This window comes from Lutjanus erythropterus, chromosome 20, assembly GCF_056507025.1.
Source record: "Lutjanus erythropterus isolate fLutEry1 chromosome 20, fLutEry1.hap2, whole genome shotgun sequence".
In the NCBI taxonomy this organism is placed as follows: domain Eukaryota; kingdom Metazoa; phylum Chordata; class Actinopteri; order Lutjaniformes; family Lutjanidae; genus Lutjanus; species Lutjanus erythropterus.
Window position 1 is genome coordinate 21,209,439 of NC_139336.1, and position 17,618 is coordinate 21,227,056.

At 37.7% G+C, this 17,618-nt stretch overlaps 1 protein-coding gene across 2 annotated transcripts in view; it reads right to left on the minus strand.

Annotated features, from left to right (window-relative positions):
- Window positions 1–1,411: 1,411 nt before the first annotated feature.
- Window positions 1,412–17,618, minus strand: part of ap3b1a (adaptor related protein complex 3 subunit beta 1a) — a 76,130-nt gene continuing 59,923 nt past the window's right edge. For both annotated transcript variants that reach the window (XM_084745429.1, XM_084745428.1), the window contains exons 26-27: window positions 14,220–14,358; window positions 1,412–1,993 (exon numbers count right to left, since the gene is read on the minus strand). In XM_084745429.1, the coding sequence (XP_084601555.1) occupies window positions 1,840–1,993; window positions 14,220–14,358 (293 nt within the window). In that variant the 3' untranslated portion in view covers window positions 1,412–1,839. The remainder of the gene's footprint in view (window positions 1,994–14,219; window positions 14,359–17,618) is intronic.

Below are 17,618 nucleotides of genomic sequence, written 5' to 3' on the forward strand. Positions count from 1 at the left end.
ACAGATTCAACAAAATCATGATGTCATCAGTACATGGTATGTGCTTCAGCCTGCCAATTAGCAGCGCTCATCATTAACGATTTTGTGTTTGAGCCACGCTCAGCTAAAATGACCCTAAACCACAGTGTAGAGTCGCTGCAGAGACAAAGTCAGTTGATATATCCAAGTCATCATTGCTGGCAAGACAAAAAGATTTTTTTTTTAAGTTTGTTGTTTTAATAAATTCACTTTTTATTGTTCAGCAAAAGTGATACAAATAAAAAGACCTTGTTGATTTAAGTCTAATGTATATGTTTGGTTTTCTAAATAACATTATTTTCACGTAGAAGGCACTTTAATAAATGAGATTTGTGGGCAGCGTAAAGGTTGGAATGTAAAACCACATCAGGCACAGAGGCTAGTTTGGTGTTGCAACAGCTACCAAAGGCTTATAATGTAATTACAGTGGGTCTTGAAGGGACAGTTTAGTTTATTTGAAGTGGGGTTGTATGAGATACTTATCGATAACCAGTGTATTATCTACAGTCGATGGTGGTTGATCTGCTGCCAGTCTGGTGAAGCATTGAGGGGTATCATGCATGGAACCTAAGCAATGTACTGCTGTGGACAGAATCAGCAACAAAAGGTATTTTAGCCACCTAAAGAAATCAATATCAGTTTAAGTGCATGCTATATCTAGAATGTTTTCACTGCTTTACGTCGTCCTCATGCAGCTTTTTCAAACAGGAAACTGCCATTATATCAGCCAAATATCGCTTGGTCTCACTCAACCAAACTCCATTTGCAAAATTAGTAATTTTATCTTACAGGAGACACGAGATGTTGGTCTACTGCTGCCTCAGTCTGTTAGTTTGTTTCTGTTATTGTGTGATTTGTGTGAATTATATTTGGCTTAAAAATAACAAGTGTTTCCCATTGCAAAAGGCAGTCTGATGGCAAAATAAAGTGTTGATTCTATTCTATTAAACTTTTTGCTGACTCTATTCAAAGCAATAGATTGCTTAGCTTCCTTGCTAGATCTCCCCTCTGTTTCTCAAAACTGGGAGCATGTCAACCACCATCTACTGTAGGTAAATCACTGACTATCAGTAAGTACCTCATACAACCCCACTTAAAATAAACCAAATTGATCCTTTAATGGCAGGGAGAAGTACTCCTTTTCTCTTTTTCTTGGCACTAAACAACAGTCCATCAATGTAAACACGGGGTCACTTGGCTCAGACACAAATGCCAATGAAATACAGTTGGACTTCGATGCTTAGGTGGATAATCTCTGGTTGTATAAACATTGAAGACAAATTGGCCTGTAGCACTGTGAGTGGGGAAGCGATGTACTTTTTCTCCCACATCTTATGTGCAGCTGTTTGTACATAATGATTCTGGGTCAAAACCATAAATGTCATGAAATTTAAATAGCCATCAGTGAGGTAAATGACAGGTTGGTTTCACATTTTTGTGGTGAAGTAGTGTCACGTTTGGGTGTAACTGATAGAGGTGAAAGTAAGGGTCACACTTTAAAATTTAGAACCACTTCTGTGAGGCCTTCTGTGAGTTTTAAAGGGGATCATCACTTTATTCAAGACTTTCAAAAACTTATTCATGTGATTCAGGACAATCTTTTCCACAATAACATAAAATAAGAAGGGCTGCACAAGTGCTCTCCCATTGTTTCCAGTTAATTTTCTGCAAGCACCAGTTCAAGTTTTCCATATTAAAAGTGTCATGCACGTGTACCACCTAGATTTGTCCTAAACCACAGTAATAAATTATATGAAATCTTTGGTTGAGTGTTGTTCCCCTTTACCTTTACTAAAGGAAGTAGGGAGGGGGAGGAAGACTCTATGCCTGGGCGAGAGCTTGTTTGAGGTCTCGGAGCAACATGGACGCCATGACGGTCTTCTCTGTGTTGATGGTAAGCAGGGCGGTGGAGGACTCCTTCTGCTCCAGAGACACCAGGACCAGAGCTCCACTGCTGACTGTCCGTCCAGCAAACCTGCAAGAGAGTCAGGGAACATGGGTCAGCTTCACAAAAACACTGAGCAACTTATATGTAGTTCAGATGAATTTATTTTATTTTGTATTTCGAGAATAAAACTGAGACATCGAGAATACAGTTGAAACACCATTTTGAGAATGACATCAAAATGGTATTTCAACTTTATTCTTCAAATTTCTTTTTAACATTTGACTTTATTTTTGACATACAACGCTTATTTTTTCCACTTATGTCTGCCCCTAATTCTCTCATGTACCACTGTTTTGCAGTGAACACTGATATGTAAAAATCTTGACAAATAAAAACAAAAGTATCTGCTTGGGTAGATACTAGGGGTGTAACGATTCACTCATGCATTAATGTGTAAGATACGAGTGCATCGGTTCAGACGGCCCTGCATCGGTAAAAACCTGAACATGAATCGGAAACAAATCGATGCAGCATTAGCGTATCGATACATCTCATTAGGGCGTGCATAAGTTTCATTTTTGGCATCAGTAATTTGGATGAAGCAAAGATGACAAAAGGTGTCACACAACGGTCAACACACGGATCACAATTTCTTAAGAGAAACTGAATGTTTCCATGCACCTGTTAAACATGTTATATATTAATGTTTTTAATGTCTGCAAAGGTAATGAATTTAAAAATAAACATGTTTCAATAATTGATCATTACTGGGTAGTAGGGATGGGTATCGTCAGATGTTTTTGAAGCTGATATCAATACTGATACTGCTCATCAATACCAATTCTTATTGATATTACTTACCATAATTTATTGCAAAAAAGAAATGCATAACATGAAAAGATCTGAAAAGATTAATAAATTTTTGTATAACATATAACAAATATCAAACCAAAAACGAGACAAAAGGTTCACTGCAGGTCCACAGGTCTACACAATTAACTCACATTTCTCCCCCTAACTCATAAATCCTCACGTTAGAGGATTCTCCAACACCTCACACCTTGTAATTACTCTAAATTAGTGGGTGAGACAAAGAAGGAAAACGATGTGACAGGAAATATAGAGAGTGGAGTAACAGACAGTCTATTATCCCAGCTGACTAAAGAGCCATGAGGGCTGAGACACGCCCTCCATGCCAGTCAAACTGAATTTAGCCTGTTTTTATGGACTCTGGGTGTCTATGAGTGTGTGGGAGCCTCTGGACCGGTATGGGGGACGCCCCGTCCCACCCTTTCCCTCTGGGCCTTCGGGAGAATTCTCAGTCCACCGTTTCCTTGGATACGGTCCCTGCAGACTGGGGCCAAATCTGGGCACACATGGTCCCCATTGAGAGTGCTAACAAGAGGCAGACAGGGGCTATGACCCAGTGTGACCCTCTTTGAGGGGCGACAGAGCCGAGCGGAGCCCCCTCTCCCACTCCCCTCTGGACCTCTGCATCTCTGAGCCTCACGTGGCTAACTCCCCGCCATCTGCCTCCATTTAGCACTACATCCCCGCAACAAAGACCCCCCGTGGCAGCCCGCTTAGGCCTGACAAACAGCCCACAAAGAGCCCCACTTAGGCCTGACTAAAGCCTGTAAAGAGCCCCCGCAGGACAGCCTCTGGACAGGCGCTGTCACAGAGCCCCTGCAACGCCATGCTGCGCGGCAGGAGCGACTAACACATCCACCAATTAGCACGCACACGTTAAAGACGGGGAGGGAGGGAGAGATGGGGACACTGAGGGGACATGCATGCACAATGAAACAGTGCTGGCTCACACACCCAGTGTGTCTGGGTGCGTCTCTGGGGAGCTGCTAAATTACCATCAACAGAGGAGAGGGAGTTTATCAGGGAGCTCTCAGGGAGGAGACAGAGAGTCCTCCTCGGGCTTAATTAAAATATTAGCCACTTCAGCAGGAAACAGAAGCCATTCAAGAAGAGGATTAATTTCTCTCAAAAACACCAACCTCTTCTCTCTGCTCTCACTTCTTTAAATAATTCAGGGGTTGTATATTAATCCAGATCACTAACTGTAGAAATTCAGGATGTCATAATTTGGTCTGAACTTAAAAACAAACAAACAACCAAAATAATTCTATTTATTAGGAGTGTCACAATTCTCAAAATCTACAGCTGATTTTGAGTTTTGATTCATTTAGATCCTCTTATTTTTATTTATTTATTTATTTATTTTAATCAGAGAAATTTCAGTCCATTTTTGATTTTTTTTTATACTTGTTTTTATACTTTTCTTTCTCTGTTTTCATTCAATACACAGTCATGACAATACATTAACATGTTTATCCCTTGTCTGGTTCCCTCAACCTTTCTCTCCAGAGGATTTCTGTGGATTTGAGATTTAGATTACAGCCAAAAGAATATGCACTGATATGGATACTGATTTTTGAGAGGAAATATCAACTGATTACTGATACAGTGAACTTCTGAGCTATGACTATGCATAGATACTCAGAAGGCTGTTTTCTTAAACAAACAACTTTATCAAAAAACATATTTGATTTAACATGGTAAATAATTTAACATTATACACTGTCAACCAGCTGTAGAAACGAACACTGAGAAAATGAAGAATAAATAAAAAGCTTGTCTTGTCTTCATAAACATTCCTTGCTGTGCTAAATCTTAATCATCCCAAGCATCGTTCTCTGCATTATATGTTCTGTAAAAGTTCCCTATGGTGTATATTAGTAAACATGCACACTGATACCGATATATCTGTGATATCGGGGCAATATATCAGTCAACTGACAAAAACGCAACCAAAATAATCCTATTTATCCAAATAAGAGATTTTTTTTTTTGACTAATTGTCTCCGTTTCCATCCAATGCAGTCATGAAACCATATAAACATACATGCTTGTCCCTTGTCCGGTTCCCTCAGTCCTGCTCTTGCCCCCCCTGTCAGCAGCTTAAGGTGTCTATGTGGTCCCTGTGGCTTTGCTAATGGATTTAGGATATAAATCTATCATTTACTCAGCCAGTTAACACTACCCTGAGGCTGCTTTCATTTCGTCTCAGGAGACGGTGCTGTGGGCTTTTGTTCATGTGTGGTAATAAGAGCCAGTGAAACAAACAGGAGCATGTTTTGATTGCGTTTGATTTCCAAGCGCGTTAGCTTTGAATATTCTCACTTTGCACGTTCAAGGAGCAAAGACCTGATCTACATCACAGCTAGATCTAACACAGCATCAGTGCATTTTTAGTGACTAGAAGGGAAAGATTAAGGACAAGCGGGCCTTAAACGGGTCATTGGTATTCTCCTGCACTCTTCACACACTGGGCTAAACACTGGATTAATTGCAGTGTATGGAAAGAAAAGCAAAGCATAACCCCTGGACTTAAAGCAGGCGGATTGGCATCGATCGGCAGGGCTGCGGCTAAGCATCACTCTCCAATTATCTGTGATTCTCCTCAGTGCAGAGAGCCTTGTGTGTGTGCCATCTGCCTCCCCTCCACCCTGCCACTGCAAACACAAAGTGGGCTTCACCTTTACATTCACCCTCACGCAGAGAAGACACAGGCCGCCGAGGATTCTGCGACCAAGAACGGAGGACTTAACCCACAACGAGCACACAAGACCCCCGCATCTTAAAGGGATAGTTTGGATAATTTGATGTGGGGTTGTATGAGGTACTTATCGATAGTCAGTGTATTACCTACAGTAGATGGCGGTCGGCATGACTTCAGTTAGGAGAAGCAGAGGAGGGGAGCATAGAAGCAAAGCAATGATCTGTTGTGGACAGGGTCAGCAACAAAAGGTATTTTAGTGACTTAAAAAAGGCCCACTTAAAAAAATCAATATCATTTTGAGTGTACACTATATTTAGAATATTTTCACCTCTTTTCTTTGCTGTCAGACAGCCTTTTCTGACAGGAAATCTCTGTTATATAAGCCAAATATTGCTCTCTTTAAACCAACCAAACTCCATTGGTGAAATCAGTAATTCTACCTCACAGAACAGAGTTGTTGGTCTACGCTGCCTCAGTCTGTTAGTTTCTTGCCATTAGTTTGTGAATCTGGTGATTCTGAACTATACTCTACTTTTTAAACACACAATTAGACACAATAACACAAACAAACTAACAGATTGACGCAGCGGTAGACCAGCAACTCCTAAGTTTTGTGAGGTAAAGTTACTGATTTCACCTATGGATTTTGGTTGGATTGGAGAGAGTGATATTTGTTTGTCTGACAGCAATGTAAAGCAGTGATAATATTCTAAATACAACTTTCCCTTAAACTGATAGGCCTTTTTTAGGTAGTCCTTTTCTAAGTGGCTAAAACATGTTAAGCTGTTGACCTTCCCACAGAAGTACACTGTTCAGTCCTTCCAGGAAGCTGCGTTTGCAAAAATTAACGCAAATTCAACAAATCCCTGGGAATTCTGCACCACCGTTTTGTCCGATCACTGCAAATTTGACCAATGACTGCAGCTTTCCACAAGTTCCACCAATCACAGCAGTCCCCCTTGCAAACGTCATACATGTACGTCTCAATGAACCAATTCGTGTTTTATTAATTAATTTATTTTTTACTTTATTTTTATATTTTATATTGTCACAGGTACTAAAAAGAACACTGAGATGTCTAACCATGCAGGAACCAAAAAGTCATACTTTTACATACATAATTATGCCCCACACACCTAGAATTAGATTTGAAAACCCTTTCAGATGTTCACATTAATACCACTGTGACAATTCCAGGGTTTAATTAGCAATTAAACTTTATTACTATATTAAATGTTATTGATTGTAATTGCTACTGCTTTTACGTTTTAAAAATTTGCCTTTTTTATTTAGCTATTTATCTCAACAATTTCTGCACCTTACGAATTACTACTGTTAATCTTACCATCTATTTTTACTTTATTGCTACCTCCAAGCTTGACAATTTTATCAGTGGGTTTACTTATTGTATGTCTGAACATCAGCATCATTGTAAATGAGGCTCTCCTTCAATGTGTTTTCTGAGAATTTCAATAGATACATGATGCGGATATTTTATAATTTTTTAATGCTATTTTAACAGAGTTTCGAGCATCACAACGATTTTTCTTCTTTGTGGAATACTCATCACGTGCACTTCTGAATTTACAAATAAAGTTTGTTATGTTAGAAGTTTTGTAATTCTGAGGCTTTTCAGTAAGACGACTTAGAACACTCAGAACAGAGTGCAGTTTTATTCTTTCTTTTCAAGTTGCCTTGGGAAAAAAAAAGTCAATAAATAAAGTATCACTTTTTATTTTTTTGGGCAATTTTCACTTGCTCCCAAAATTTCATGCCTAAAAACATCACAAGATGCGTAACAATTTTTTAGAAAAGCTGCCGTGAAATCAGGCATTTTATGCTGCAGCAATCCCAAAAACATCCTGGATGGATTTTGCTTCTGTCTGGTGCTCATCTCTGCCCCTCCAAACTGGAGGTGTGCCAACTACCATCTACTGTAGGTAATGCACTGACAATAAGTTTGTCATACATGCCCACTTCAAATGATCTGAACTAACCCTTTAAGTAAACATTCGATCTGACTCCCTGCAAACGGAGCTCGTCAGGTGCAGAAAAATGACTACAGTGCATCACATTTCCACCAAAATCAGAAACTCAGAAAAGCTGAGACCAAACGTGTGGTGGCTGCTGCTGGGTTATTATTGTTCCATCCTGGTTCTTGGCCAGGTGGACAAGTGGACGAGTGTCCTTCAGCTGAGTGGTCAGCGAGGCCAGACCGGTGCTGAACACATGCGAGCACACTCAGACCAGGCAGATGGCCAGAGCTATTAGCCCCAATTAGAACCAGGAACCCTCCACGCATCTCCAGAGCTCGCACATACGGACGAACTGCAGAGCTGCACTCAAAGGGCAGACGTACGAGAAGGGAAGGAGAGGACAAACAGAGGAGAAGAAGAAGAAAAGGGACGAGAATTTAACCTACAGCTTGGTTAAATGTGTAAATGTGATGCTACATCTTCTCTTCACTCTCTGCATCATCTGAAGATAGATCATAAGCCACAGTGTCGGCTAAAGCAATCCATAATGGAGAGACCAGACGTTTAATTAGTCAGGTTATAAATGATAGTCAATTAAATCTTAATAGGAACAAGAATTCAACTTCACTGAAGAAAGGAAAATTCACAGTGTTTAGAGAAACATAATTTAATTATATCAAAGTGTAAAGTAAAGAGAAAGCACAGCTTATAAATCAAAGGGTTCAGTTTTTTCTTTTCTTTTTTTTTTTTTTTGAAAATTAGGCTCTAACCAGAGGGATTGGCAATGCATGCAAAATTCGATCAAATTTGCTTTCAAACGGACTGAAAAATAGAGCACATTTATTCTATTCCGCCTGTTTAGACATAAACAAGAACAGCGTTTTCTACATTTGCTTTCCTGCTTGATTTATTGCCATCCTCCTTTCCAGCAATCAATTTCTGTGTTTCAGTGGCATCCCCCTCCGCTCGGCCTCGACGCCTGTTTGGGAAAAGCAGTGCTGCACCCTGCTGATAAACAAGGGGAGTGCAGGGATGCAGAGGGGGGAGGCAGGCTGTTGCTTTGTTAAACAGAACCTGTGTTAACTGCAATAACAGAACGTCAGATTGTTGAATTGTATCATCTATAGGCTTCATTTTGAAATCCAAAACTATTATTTCTACCCAAACTGTCCTTAAAAATGAGTCAAATCAAAAATAACAGTAGCATCCAGAAGCTATTTCAAATGAGAAAAAGTCAACAGGATTAGAAAGGAATTTTAATGTCAGGGTGTCTACATGTATCAGCATGTTAAATGCCAGACTTTTTTAAGAGTTTAATTTTCTTCTGTTTATTTGCTCTTGCTGTGTTATGAGTGTTTACATTTGTTGTTGTTGTTGAGTTATGTTGGGGCAAAAGGTGGAAAACATTTCAGATAGTTTATCGATGATATATGAAAAAGGGTGCAGGACTTCTTCCAACTCTGTTTTGGACAAGAATCATTCATTTCTGCTGAACATTTGATGTTAATTTGTTACCTTAATTTGTTTGAAATCTAATTTAATATAATACAATGTTGTCTAATCTAACCTCCAAGGGCACGTACTTTGTGTGATCTCATCCAGATTAGAGACTCTTTTCTCTGGGGAGATCAGAGCAGAAGACGAAGAGTCCTGGATGGATGGAGGTCACCTCACACATCACATTTAATGTCTGTGAATGACCTCCACAATAAGCTCTCAGTGGGTGAATCCGACCAGATCGATCACTCTGCTCTGTGTGGGTGTTATTCAAAGTATGTGCTGCAGCTATACAGAAAAACACTGTGACTAAAATGCTTATACGATTGGCAGACATATAATTACATATAATTGTATGTCTGACAATCGTATATCGCCTTTCAGCAGAAAGGCCAAATATTCTTTGATTGTAGCTGCTGAAATGTGAGGATTTGTTGCTTTTCTTTGTTTTTTTGACAGTTAATTCAATATTTTGAAGTTTTGGACTCTTGTTTGGACATTTAAAGTAATCTTTGACTCTGAGGACTTGTGATGGACATGTTTTATTGTTTTCTGACACTGATCTTAAAAATATTCAACATATTAACCAATAAGGAGAATAATCATCAGTTGCAGCCCTTATTTTTTCACCACTCTTGTTCTTCGAGACTCTGTTGGGATCCAAAATCAGGAATCTGGTTTAGAGTTGTCACGACACAAGAATTTTAAACTTTGAAACACTTCTACTATAAAAAAATTACACTTGATACCTTTTTTTTTCACAGAACAATGAGCATTTGGATCTTTTCTGTTTTATAGCTTTGGTACTTTTGATACTATGAAATATATTCAATTATCAATACTTGTGACAACCTTAATGTGGGGAGAAGAGAATGTGATGCACGATAAATGAATTTTAAACTGTCTTTAATTGGATGTCAAATGGAAATGGAAGCTGTTTCAAAACAAAAATTAACAAAAAACTGGATTATATAATTAACAAACTGGCAACTTAAAAGAACAATCGTAAGCAAGGCTGCAACTGATGATTATATTCATTATCGATTGCTCTTGACAGCAAAAAGTGAAAAAAGCCCATCATAATTTTCCAAGAGCCCATGGTGACATTTTCACATCATGTAAAGCAAACAGTCAAAAACCCCAACATTCAGTTAACTGTAATAAAAAAAAAAAAAGAGGAAAATCAGAAAATATTCACTTTTGAGAGGCTGTGATGTTTTGGCCATTTTTGCCTTTAAATCCACTTTAAGAATTCATCAATTTATCAAATTGATGCAGATTAACTTTATGAGTCTCTATGAGAGGTGGTTGTGGTGGATAATTATGTTAAACACACAACTCTTCCCTTGGAGAAAAAGGTTCAAGTTCCAGCTCAGAACTGAGTTGACTTACTATTTTAATCAAAAATATTTTTGAGTCGTCACTTAACTCCAACCACTATTTAACTACAACTCAAAACTACCTGGTTATTTTTAGGAAAAGATCATGATTTTCTTCTGCCACGTCGATGTAAATCGCCCAACTGGCCATTAACATTATAGATGCAAGTAGCATTGTTAGCTACAGCTACATTGTTGGGTCGGTGTAAATAATATTATAAATAGTACGATCTAGTCCTCCCCTATATGAACAAAGCCTTGAGATGACTTCTGTTATGACTTGGACCTTCAAAAATAAAACTGACTTGACTTTACTATAGACACCTGCCTTTATTTTAAGGACCAAGTGTGTAGGATTTAGTGGCATCTAACAGTGACAACCAACTGAATGCTCATCTCACCCTTATGTTCAAAATGTGTAGGAAAATCTATGGTGACTGCAAAATTTTGAAAACCACAAAAACAAAAACAAAAAAAAAACAACCACCTATTCACTGTCTTGTGAGAGTTTTATGAGAAGATCGACACCACTCATGTTTGAAAGCTAAATATGAACCTTCAGCATGGAGACAGTTGGCCTAGTTTAGCTTAGCATAAAACCTGGAAACAGCTAGCCAGGCTCCAAAGATCACAAACTACTCCTGCCAGCATCTCTACAGTTTTATAATCAACGCATTATATCAACACAACACATCAAAAACACGCTTCTGATTTTCAGGTGATTACACCCTAATTAAAACCTGCTTGTGAATATTATATTCCATTTCTGACATATTCTGCCAATAAATCCCAGTACACACTGGACCTTTTCACTTTAATTTAACTGATCATAAGAACACACCAATTCAATCAGCCAATTGTCTGAAAATATTAAATTAAATATCAACAACCCATGGAGTCACTGGCACCAAGGGTTTAAGTTAATGTTTTGTTTTGGTTTTTTCCTTCACTTACCCCACTGGACAAGCAGGTCTGAAATGCACTTGCCTCTGTACAAACTGTTTTATTTATTAGCAGTTGTCAAATAACAGCAAAGACTAAAGTTAACTGTCAGGTTTCTAGAACTGCAAAGTCAATAAAACATCAGAAAGCAGTGAAATATGTCCATGTCCATCCAAGTTTCTCAAAGTCCAAGGTGATGTCTTTAAATGTCTCATCTAAATCAAAATATATAAATATAATTTACCGCTCGCCTTGTTGGACAAGTGAGTTGCCAGATTTACTAGTCCTACATGACGTTTTATTTGCCCCGAGCAAGAGGGAAACCCTTATTGTTGAGCCCTGCTAAATGTGGCCCAAAAGCATCCAATCCTATAACAACTTCACAAAGACAAGATTGTCAAAGCTGTCCATTACATTTGAGGAGACAAGAAATGAGGAATTTTTCAGCAAAGGAAGTCCATCATCTCAAAAAAATGGAGCTCCTAAGGACAGTGTGGAAGATCCAGCCATCATAAGGACACCAGTGGACAACATGGACGAGGCAGAGTGTGTTTATTATTATTATAAGACAATGGGACAACACTGGGTGACTGTCTTCCTCTTGAGCCGTCACAAGAGCAGGAGAGAGATTGATAGCGTGGAGTCATTTGAGCTATTGGTTATTCTGAATGAAGTATGGGCTTATTGGATGCAGGCCTCTGCCACTGGCTGACATTGATTTCCACTCACTCTTCCAGCTCCCTGTGCCCTTGTGTCTCACTCTGTCCCTTACTTATCCACCGTCTCCTACATTTTTTCTCTAAATCTACAAAGAAATTATCACCGATGCAAGATCATTCTGAGACGAGGGGACGTGGAGAGATGTCTGCACACAGCGAGGTAACAAAAGACAGACGAGCAGGAGGAGGACAGAGCATGGCGCAAAGGGATGGAGTGAAAGACAAAGAGGAAGTGAAAGAGAGACAGCGGCGTGGAGGGAGAGACAGATGGGGGTGCAGAGATGAAGTGAGAGAGAGACAGAGCAGGAAACAGAGGGAGAGAGGGAGGTGTAATTATCTATCAGGTGTTCGGGTGTGCGTGACAGAGGAGGAAGCTCATTAGCACACTCTGTGTACACCAATTACACAGCCAGGCTTCTCAGGGCATTCCCCCGGCATGTCTGTGTGAGGCTGCCGCTGCTGGGGACGCACAGACATTTTCACTCTATGATACCCACCCGCACACACACTGGTTAACTCATCTGCACGTAAAAAACACAATTATAACGGGTGCACGAACGGAGGCCAGATATGAAATTATCTGTGACTCAAGATTTTTGGATCTGAAATATTGGTGTCCTCTTGCTGTTTCCTGCATGAGTATCTAATTTTTTGTGGTTTTGTGTTTTTTTGGGGGGGCAATTAAACAGTTAAACCTCTTAGTAATGCACGTCTGTAGTCAAAACGTGCAGCGGATGTTTCACATTTTGATGAAAAGACATTTAGCAACGCACTTTCTTTAGATTTATCAGCAACAGATGGTGTCTCTCAGGTAATGGAAAAAGTGAAATCACAACTATAATCAAGTTGTAGACTGTACAGTTAGGCACATAAAAAATGCCAAACTTGCATTTTACTAGGGTCGCACAATATATTAAATTTTTGGAACCAATTTGCCCCCATCAACCTAACACACTTCAAAAAAAATGAAAAACAAACAAAAAACCCCAACTTGTGATAGACTCAATCACAGATAGATAGATAATCACCCTACCCTAGTTTTTACCCTTTGATTTTACATGGATCAACAAAATAGATATATTGTGTTTTTTCATTGTCTTATGGTATGAATTTTCTTTTCTCCCACCAAAAAGCAAATAAGCATGTTTCCCACAATGTCGAACTATTCCTTTAAAGTTGTTTGATTTGAACAAAGACTGTCAGGCTCCCAAAAATACAAACACATGACAAAGTATTGACTATTACACCTAACAGGTGACTGTAAAATTGTTCCAACCAACATGTGTGACCTGTTATACTGTGTTCTCTTCATTTGTAAAACTGTTTTGTATCTATGTTATGGACAAAGTTTATTTATTTTTTTAATTGTGCAGCCCCAGTTATAGTTGACAATTAAATCTGTCAAGACTCTTTGGAAGACAGACATTTTTACTGCAATTTTCTCTTATTTATCAGCCAACATGTATGACTGTACCAGCATGTCTGTTAGAAGCCACCTGTTTACCTTCTAATTTTAGCCATGAAAAAATGTAGTATTTATCCTTGACATTATGACAAACGCATGAATCAAGCTGTATGAAAATGAACAAAGCTGTATTTCAGTTCACAGCAATGACCTTTAGATACTTAAACTACGTCTATTAGCACCTTATCAAACTGAAGGACAATAACAGTTAATTTATGAATCAAAAGTTTGAATATTCAGGAAATTAAAAGGTCAACTTTAAAAAAATTCGTGTAGATTTTGTATTACTTGACAGTGGGTGACTGGATGACTCTGCAGGTACTTGTAACAGATGTGTACATGTGTGAAACCTGCATTATAAATGCTTGCACATTTGTCATTTGCTGTGAAATAATCTCTCCTTTCTTTATTGTGGTTATACCTTTCTAACAGCTGGCAGGAAACTGTAAACATCTGTCATTTAGTGTGGAATGGTCTGTCAAAAGTCTCAGCCTTTGGCTGGCTTAGGATTACAGGTGAAATATTTCTACTGGAATTATTGCAGTTATTTATAATATGTTGTTCTCTTAAAACGATGACAAAACTCTCGATAAGAACAGGTTGTATATATCAGGTATTAATATAACTAAGTATAGGTAAATTCTATGACTCGTGTGTGCATATAGGCATTTAAGACATTGCACAAACATCATTCTTTTAACAGATAAAAATAGTTAAACATCACAGAGCTTATAAAAGACATTGTGTGAATAGATTTCTACCTGTGGAAGTTGTTCTGGCTGGATGAAACCACCCCTAAGTTGGCTACAGACAGGACCTGCTTGCTGATGGCCTGGCTGGAGATGTTTGCTGTTGCCATGGTGATGGTTGCCGAGGTCTCGTTCATGCCCAGGAGCTTACCTGGGAGGATGCAAAAATGATTAGCCATCTTGTTCTTCATCTTTGCCTTGTTATCGTCCCCACTGACCCCCAGCTCAACTTGTAAATATTTAAACTCTTAGTACTGTAGTATTTTATTTCTATCCTTGTACTTTTTAGCCTGTTGTTTTCCTCTATATGTCCTGTATATACAGCAAGATTGACAGCAACACTTTAGGAAAAGATCACCTTCACAAATTATTTATAATTAGGTTATATATTAGATTTTGGCACTTAGGTTGTAATAAATCATTAACAAAAGAATTAGAAATAGGCTCACTATTTAAAAAAGATCCAATTACTGCAAATTAATCTCATTAATGAGTTACTAACAATTAAACCTGGCAGGGAGCCTTAAGTATGAAACATATTATATTTATTGATGACTAAAATTGTGTGACCTGGTTTCTGTCCTTAAGATGTCAACTGTCTGGTAATGTGATATGCCAGATGAAACTGACTATTAAAATATTCTGACTGTGGTCAGGAATAATGGATTACATGTAAGGGGATTAAGTAATCTAGATCCAAAAAAGGTAACTGTATTCCATTACAGCTGCAGATAAAAAAAAGTCACAATCAGATTACAGTTACACTTTAGAAAGTAACAATGGGGATTATTAGTAGGATTACAATTTTAAAATAAAGAACTATATACTACCATGCACAGTGCACATACAGCTGGCAATTTATTATCATGGCGTCTGGTGAAAAAACGCTTAAATAGTTGGAATTTTCACCATTTTTTGTCTTTAGATAAATCAATCAATAAATAAATTGCACAAAACAAAGGAAGAAACAGCTGGACAAACTAATAAACCTAACAAAGAGCACAAAACACTTAGAGCTGCAACAATTAATCTAATATTAATTGAAAATTAAATTAATCTGCATTTTGCAATCTCTATTTTGATAATCAATTAATCATTCTAAGTAATTTCTCACTTGTGAATATTTTCTGGTTTCTTTACTCCTGACAGTAAACTGAATATTTTTTGAGTTGATAACCTGATAATAAATCATCTATAAGGGTAGTCTTATTGTAAAATAGTAACAAAAGAAAATAATAAAGTTAACCTTGAAACAAGGACCCAAACAAACAAGTTAAAAAATACATAGGAATATAAAGCATATAAAGCAGCAATGTTTATGCTACTATGGCCATAATTAATTACAATTTCATAGTCAATCATTTCATGGTATTTTGTGACTTGGTGTCAGGAAGGCGTGGAACAATAAGATAAAATAGATTTTGATGGTAACTTAAATAGGTGAAACAAATTAAATGAAAAAATTAAAAGGGTGCCTTCTTCATTAATGCAAACAGCGCTGAAAAAAGACTCCTCGTTGAAGGCAAAGCGCCGGTCCTTGTGCACTTAGTAATGAGCAAGGATTTGAAAGAAAGAATGGAGATAAATATGCACAAGTTAGGTAGAAATAAAAAGAGGTCTTAAAGGCAAATATAATGAAAACCTGTTGACTGAAAGGATTAATTAACTTCACTCAATGGGTATAAAGCATCAATTTGTTAGAGAGAGAAAAAGGTCCAGCAAAGCAAGTTGTTCTACTCTGTTCAATCCTTTTTTTTTTGTCTGAGTGCAAGGTGCATTCAGCAGAGCTCAAAACACAGCGAATGAAGATTAATTAAGGCAGAAGCAGCATTTAGCAGGCACTTAAGAGCATGCTGATGGCTTAGATATGAGCATGCTCTCAGCTCTCAATAGCTGCCACAGAACGTAGCTCTACAGGTGTGTGCGTTTTGTATGTTCATGTAGGAAACACCATTAAGTGCTTCATAAGAGGCAGGAATTGTGTCTTAATGATAAACGTGAGCAAACGTTTATTAGAGTCAGGCGACTGGGATTTTATTTCATTTTATACTTCAAGTCATTTATGAATTGCACAGACAATAAAGGAAATAATGCTGACTCTCTGCCTACAATTCAATTCTTATTCAATTGTTATTATGGACTGTCAAATGTATTTTAGATGAATGCAACTTGGTTCTTGGTTACAATTAAAAGAATGTAAGGGATCCATATCAACATTTGTTTTATGTTATATTAAAAGAAATTCAAAGAGCCAATGTATATAATTATCAAATTTAACTCCCAAATATGTATATCAGTATCAACCCTAAAATTCCATTATCAGTCTACAGGCTATATTCATTACAAATGCAGATGGGCGCTGTGGTTTACTCTGAGTTAATCCTATAATTGTCTACTGCTGCTGTAAATAAGAGCTAGTACAACACGTGTATTAATCTGCAGCTGGAAATAGTCCCAAGAAATGCACTGTGGATTAGGAATGCAAAGATTTACTGGACTAACATCTGTAGCTGCTGATAATTGCCTTGTTGACTGCAAATTGGCAAATCCAAGCACTTTTTAAACTTTGAAAACACTACATAAAAAATCAAGCATTTTCCAGCACCCTTAACAACCCTTACCACCAGTGGTGGAGGCCATTGTTTATTTGTGGCACTGCATCAATTCTGTGCTCATTAATGTGGTGCTGGTTATTTGCAGATGGACTTGGACAACAGTTGCCAGCTGCTCTTTCAGAGAACAAGCCACTGGCTGGACACAACTTTAGTCTGACGTATAAGAGAAACCAGTGCTGTGTTTTTTTATAATGAAGAATTCTTTGTTTTCTTGTTATAAAAGAATGAATAAACAACCACAAAAACAAAATAAACAACCAAAAAAAACCCACAGTTATCAGCTATTCTCATTTTAAAATCATTGCATCCCGACTATTTACCCCTGTTTGAATAAAGCTTATTCAAACCTAGTGTCCAGCTGTTTTACAAAATTTAATTAGGTTTTAAAAAAAAAAAAAATTATATATTTGTCAACAGTTTAAGATTAGTGTCTTCAGTAAGAATGAATGGACTTGATACAAACAGACAGACAAAAAAATATGGCGAGAAGTAGAAACACCTTGTTGGTTTTGCTGAAAATAACAAAAATACAGAATATCGCCAGCTTTATCTTTTAATCATATTATTATCATCAGATGTTCATTTGTAAAAAGATTAAGGTCACTTGGGCAAATGTAAAAGACAGCTGGAGTCTTGGAACATTTACAGAAAACAGAAAAGCAAAGGAATTAATGCTTGTACTGTCACTGATTAACTCTACTCAACTTTTGACAATAACAAACACAGCAGCAACTCTGCAGTTCAAACCTTGATATTTCTGCTGTTTTTCAGAAACATTTATAGTAAGGGAGAATGT